Source organism: Silene latifolia, chromosome 3 (genome assembly GCF_048544455.1).
Source record: "Silene latifolia isolate original U9 population chromosome 3, ASM4854445v1, whole genome shotgun sequence".
Classification (NCBI taxonomy): domain Eukaryota; kingdom Viridiplantae; phylum Streptophyta; class Magnoliopsida; order Caryophyllales; family Caryophyllaceae; genus Silene; species Silene latifolia.
In genome coordinates, this window is record NC_133528.1 from 54,117,378 (window position 1) to 54,123,524 (window position 6,147).

Genomic DNA, 6,147 nt, shown 5'->3' on the forward strand with positions numbered 1-6,147 from the left:
AAACTAGGGCGTGAAGCCACTCCCGCAAGTGACTCCACTCAGCCGAGGACGCACCTCGAGAACCAGAGACAAACAATCACAGACAGCTACAATACAACAACAACCAACAAACTGTATACACCAACCGATTACCGCATATACGCTGCCACACAAACACAACTACAACACAATAACCACGACACAACAACCGACACACTAGACCATCCACAGAAACTGAGTAGGCGAACCTACCTTTAAGCGACTGCAACGATTCCATGCCCACACACGCAATACCCAGAAATCAAGCAACACCTATACACACAACACAAACATCTATCACTACCAAGCTAACCCTAACTGTAAAGACAAGGATACGGATGATGATGACGACATACCTACAAGAGGAAACCTGGCAAAGGGCCGCTACCCGACTCAAGCTACGCATTCCTAAGGCATAAGGACCTTCAAGGGCTTCCTTGGAGGACATATGGTGAAGGGAAGAGGAAAGGGCGACATTTAGGTTTAGGAGAAAGAGGCGGAAATGATTTGCGGATTTAACAAAACACGATTATAAACCCTCGCTGAAAAGACGCTACTCGATCGAGTGGCCCACCTACTCGATCGAGTGCCCCTACTCGATCGAGTATCCAAGCTACTCGATCGAGTAGCCTCTACTCTATCGAGTACCACCCCTAACTCAAAACACAGGATAACTTTGGTACGCACTTCTAAGGACTATTACTGCTTCCAAGGTCGGTCAACGTTGGTCAACTGGTCTCTAAAAAGGGCGGGTATTACATACGCGACCAAGAGACCGAACAAAAACTATTAGCTAATAATAAGATCTCTTTATTAACCAAATGAAAATCTGTGCGGCCTTCTTTCCGACTTTGCAACGCTTCAATTACCTCCATGCAGTCCCCTTCCATGCAGATATAACGGTGTTTCATCCTCCTTGCAATCCTAAGCCCGTGAAGAATGGCTTCTGCTTCAGCTATGCGAACTTCGAACTCCGCTTGCCTCCTTTCCTCCCAACCCCACAGCACCTCTCCCTTATCGTCCCTGCAAATAGCCCCAATGCCCATACCCTTCCCTTCTTTCACCCCAGCATCCACACTAATCCAAACGCCCTCCTTGACACGACCTGCGATCCCTCGTTTGCAATAACCTCACCCCTGTATCCTTAACAGAATGTCCCAGGCCCCCCTTCTCCTCGCCAATCTGCACTTCCACCATCTCCCTTAATAATTCCGACACTCTCCTCACCACCCTTAGCACCTCATTTTCAAAAACAACCTGATTTCTCCTCTCCCACAAAGCCCACACCCCTGTTATAAACCGTTCCGCATCATCTCGCTCTATCTCTCTGATGACATCTTCCACCCACTCCCTCACCCGCTCGTACCCCATAGTCGACCTCAACTCCAACCCCAACCCAGCCCAAACCCCATCTGACCCCCCGCAACCCCGTGCAAGGTGGAGACAAGTCTCCACCTCACTCAAACAAACCGGACAGACCTCATTCAAGGACCTAATACGGGATGCTATATTACGCTTGTTAGCTATTGTGTTATTACAAAACTACCAGAAAAAGATTTTGATGCGAGGTAAAACACGAGAGCTCCAAATTCTCCTCCACAGCCACATTTCATTCCGCCTATCAGACTGCCCATCAACCTCCATAAAGTCGCCCATCAACGCCTTGTATGCAGATTTAACAGAGTACACTCCACTTTTCTCAAGCTCCCACATCCAATCATCCTCCACATCACCTTGCCCAGTCACACGCATATTCAAGATACGGGATTGTTCAAATGGAAGAAACAAGCTTCTCACCTTCGTGGTATCCCACCCACTCCCATCCAGCCGGAGCAGCTCTGCCACAAGCATGTTATCCTCACCACCACTTCTCGGAGATAAAGCCATACGTGTTCTCGTTCTCGCAATCCAGGGATCTTGCCACACTTTGGTACTTAGCCCATTCCCAATCCGCCTCCGCAACCCCTTCATAAGAACCTCACGAGCTTCCAAGATACCTCGCCAAGTATAGCTTGGATTCGAACCTAGATCGGCTTTCATAAACGATCTATTGGGAAAATATTTACCCCCTACAACACGGACCATCAAGCAGTCCCGGTCCGTTATCATCCGCCAAGCTTGCTTTCCAAGTAAGGCTACGTTGAACTTATGGTAATTCTGAAACCCCAACCCTCCTAAGCACTTTGGCCGACACAACTGAGACCAAGCAATCCACGGGATCTTCTTTTTTCCGCCATCCGAACCACACCAGAAACGAGACACCAACACACGAAGTTCGACACAAAAATTGATAGGAAGCTTGAAGACACGCATCGCATAGGTGGGAATAGATTGGGCTACGTCCTTTATCAAAACTTCCCTCCCTGCCTTTGATAGAAGCATTCCTTTCCAACCTTTCAACTTCCGATATAATTTATCCCGAATCACACGAGCAACTACCTGTTTCGAATGCCCAACCACAGTAGGTAGACCCAAGTACTTGTCGTGCTCCTCAACCGCTGACACTCCCAGCCAATTAGCTATTTGGTTCCGTCTTCCCTCCGGGGTGCGTTTACTAAACGACACAGTTGTTTTGTTGTAGTTGACAAGTTTTCCAGAAATCGATTCATAGCTCGTCAAAATCTCCTTTACTTTCCTTACCTCTGCCTCATTAGCTCGCACAAATAATATACTATCGTCTGCAAATAAAAGATGCGAAACCGCCGGTGAACCCGCAACAACTCTCACCCCCCTAATGGCCTCATCCTCCACGGCTTTCCTCAAATGACCAGAGAGCACTTCCGCACATAAAATGAATAGATACGGCGACAGAGGATCCTCTTGACGGAGTCCCCTATTAGGTCGAAATTCATCAGTCAATTTATTATTCACCTTAATAGTAAATGACACGGATGACACACATTTCATCATATTTGCAGTCCATCCACTATCAAAACCCATACGAGACAAGTATTAGAAAAAGTGGAAAAAGTGGAGAGAGTAAACCGCTGATTCCCTAGCAGTTTCGGTCTTTGTATTTTGCAATAGAAAAATGGTGGAGAGGTAAAGTCGTTGACTTTTTTAGCGGCTTTCTTTAGTGCTTATAAGAGCAAAAATAATAGAAGATTTTGAGGTGCTTCTGATTGTTATTTATGTGTTGAAGCGGTTGAATACATAAGCGGCTTTCCCTGAGTCATATTTGAATCAACTTTTAAGGTACCAGCTTAATGGAATGTTATGAAATAGTGAAGCCGTTAACTACCCCTATGACATTATATAAAAACAGAAAAAATGTAAGTACAAGTAATGACTTAGACCCATTGGCCCCCAAATAGTTTGAGACAAACCCCATAAACCTAATTAATTTGTCAAATAACCTCATTTAACCAAAAATTTTTATTTTAATAGTGTTATCTCATTAGTTGTTCATATTTATCATCATTGTAATTTGCTTTAAGAAAAAAAAAAGTTATAGCTGACAATGAATCGAGAGAATTGAGTAATTTGCTGAAATGTATTTTAAATAAAATATTTTTTATACCACAAAGCTAATAATTTCAATTTTTAATTTCTCTTGGTTTTTTTTTGTCACGGAAGCAAAATAATAACGACTTACAGTTTTGTTTTATATGTAAGCTTTGTTTGGCAAGGCAAATAAGATACCTTATTTGACCAAAGTAGCTTATTTGACCAAAATTTAGCTACCTTATTTGTTTTGGGTGTGTTTGGCAAGTAGCTTATTTGTTAAATAACCAGCTGAAATGAAAAGCTACCTAGAGTAGGATTTGGAAAATGAGCTATCTGATTTATTTTATTTTACCTTTTTTCCCCTTTAATTTATAATATTAAAGACTTATTATGTCATTTTATATCATTTTGCTAAAAATCAGCTATCATTTCAGCTAGTTTGCTAAATATTTTTTGTATAATCAGCTACGTTATCGGCTCCTAATTATCAGATACCTTATAAGCTATATTTTCAGGTTTCAGTTAACTTTTCAACTTTCAGGTACCTTTTCAGGTTTCACCTAGCTTTTAAGCTAATTTTGCCAAACAGGGCCGTGGTATTAGTTAAGTCATCATTCTCAAATAATAGCATCGATAAAAGATTTAGCCATTTATATTTTTATATACATTTTATTTATATTTTATTTATATTTTATTTATATTTTATTTATATTTTAAGTAAGAGATTATAGGTTAGAGTTTAATGAAAATAATATAATTTGATAAAAAGAATCACTTTAACGAAAATATAATAACTTAATGAAATAAAATATAATTATTTAATGAATGCACTTAATTGTAATTATCCTCCTTATTTAAGAAGATACTTTTCGGAGGAAAAATTATAAGCACACATATTCATTAAGTAGATAGAGGATTCTAAGATTTATAAGTCCCATTAATTTTGACCCGCAAGGTGAATCACCCCACGTCCAAAATATAACCCATTAATTTGGGGTTGCAACTAGACTTGGCAAAAGTGACCCTACTTGAATGATCCGATCCGACACCTGAACTCAAGACTCGATTTTACCCAAAACCCAAATTGAGCCGACCCACTATAACCTAGCCCGAATATTTATTGTTATAAACTTATTATTATTCATGAATAATTCTATAATATTTGACCCGAAAATTACCCGTACCCGAAATAGTCCGAACCCGGCCTAAAGCCAGCCAACCTGAAATTGACCTGACCCGACTCGGTTGACTCGTTTGTCCGGTCTAGTTAAAGCTAGACCTGGTAAATGGATCAATTGGGTCAGATTCGGGTTAGATCAGTCTGGTCTATCATATTATTGGGTTTGTTCGGGTCGGGTAAGGTTGTTTCGGGTTTCAGTTATTTTTCAGGTATGTTGGTTGAGTGATTTTCAGGTCCAATGGGTCGGGTTATTTCAGTTTCGGGTCATTTCTAGGTCAATGATTAATAAAAATAAACATTTAGTATTCTTACCTATTTTTAGTTTAGTTTTGATAATTGATTCTTTATATTAACGTAAATCATATAATGTGAGCTTTTAAATTAGATATTTCAAGAACTTTTTTTCAATTAAAGTTATGTTTCGAGTCATTTTCGGATCGAGTGTGTGAACCCCCGGGTTTATACAATAAATTAAACATAATTGTTGCAGCGGAAAATGCAATATTTTAAAAACTTTAGAGATAAAACCACGGAGTCACTAAAACGTAAGAACCAAAACTTAAGTTAAGAAAGCTTTATTAAAAAATACAACTTAGCTAGATGTGCGGGATCTTAATGCCTAATAAAGTACAATTATAATACTAAGTACAATACTAAACTACAACGAGAAAGGTCATTCGTTGTAGTAAAACGCTCGCTAGCTCACTCTTCCAAATACCCCCATGTAGGCACCAACCTGCAACCTGTTTATTCATTAAAAATGAATGCCACAGTCAATAGGGAGTAACTCGAGGTTCTCCCAGCCATATTACATAAAAACACACATAAACAAGAGCAATATAAGCATAACCCAACACAAACAAGTTAATTTAGATATCATAATAACAAGAACAAATAGTACACAATACATCATGTGGTCATAATCGATAACTTTAACTACTATCCTCATCATGTGACATAGGTAACGATAAGCAATAACATCCAAAATGAACCAACATGTATTAAACTTGTGAGTACAAAAATAAAGAAGAGTAACATTTATCATTTGCCGACCATATTGATACTAAGAAGTTTGCATCTCACCCCTTAGTGCCGATATGATCGAAAGACCCTTAAAAGAGAGACACATCATCTAAACAATCCAAGACATAACTCTCACGGTAAATGGCATATGAAAAGCATCATAACTATGCAAGACTTTTACTCTCTAGACTCATTTCCTCCCGGTAGGACGACGATAATATAATATGGTCCTAGTCTAAACCTGGTCAGACTCTCGGGATGAACGTTTCGCAATTCGAAATGTTATACACAATGACACTACCATATGTAAACAACCAAGCGACCATACAAGACCACCATCCTCTTGGTATGCGATAAACATTTCGCATCCAAGAGTCGAGCAACAGAACGGAACTCGAGTACCCCGAATTCGGCAGAACAACACGAAAAGGGCGGGTAAGTGAGTCAGTCATAGTAAAGCAAGGTGCAAAGACAAATGA

General features: G+C 40.0%; 1 protein-coding gene across 1 annotated transcript; it reads right to left on the minus strand.

Annotated features, from left to right (window-relative positions):
• Positions 1-773: 773 nt before the first annotated feature.
• On the minus strand, positions 774-1,389 carry LOC141649084 (uncharacterized). The gene is made up of 2 exons (XM_074457783.1): positions 1,148-1,389; positions 774-1,041 (listed from the first exon to the last, which is right to left on the minus strand). The coding sequence occupies exons 1-2, from the start codon at positions 1,387-1,389 to the stop codon at positions 774-776; spliced, it is 510 nt and encodes a 169-aa protein (XP_074313884.1).
• Between the last annotated feature and the right edge of the window lie 4,758 nt (positions 1,390-6,147).

Bases quoted from the DNA above. Each gene is read 5' to 3' on its own strand.
- LOC141649084 (XM_074457783.1), bottom strand. From the start codon at position 1,389: ATGGGGTACGAGCGGGTGAGGGAGTGGGTGGAAGATGTCATCAGAGAG. The intron at 1,042-1,147 runs GTTATTGCAAAC...GGCTATTTGCAG, and splicing joins GTTAAGGATACAGGGGTGAG to GGACGATAAGGGAGAGGTGC.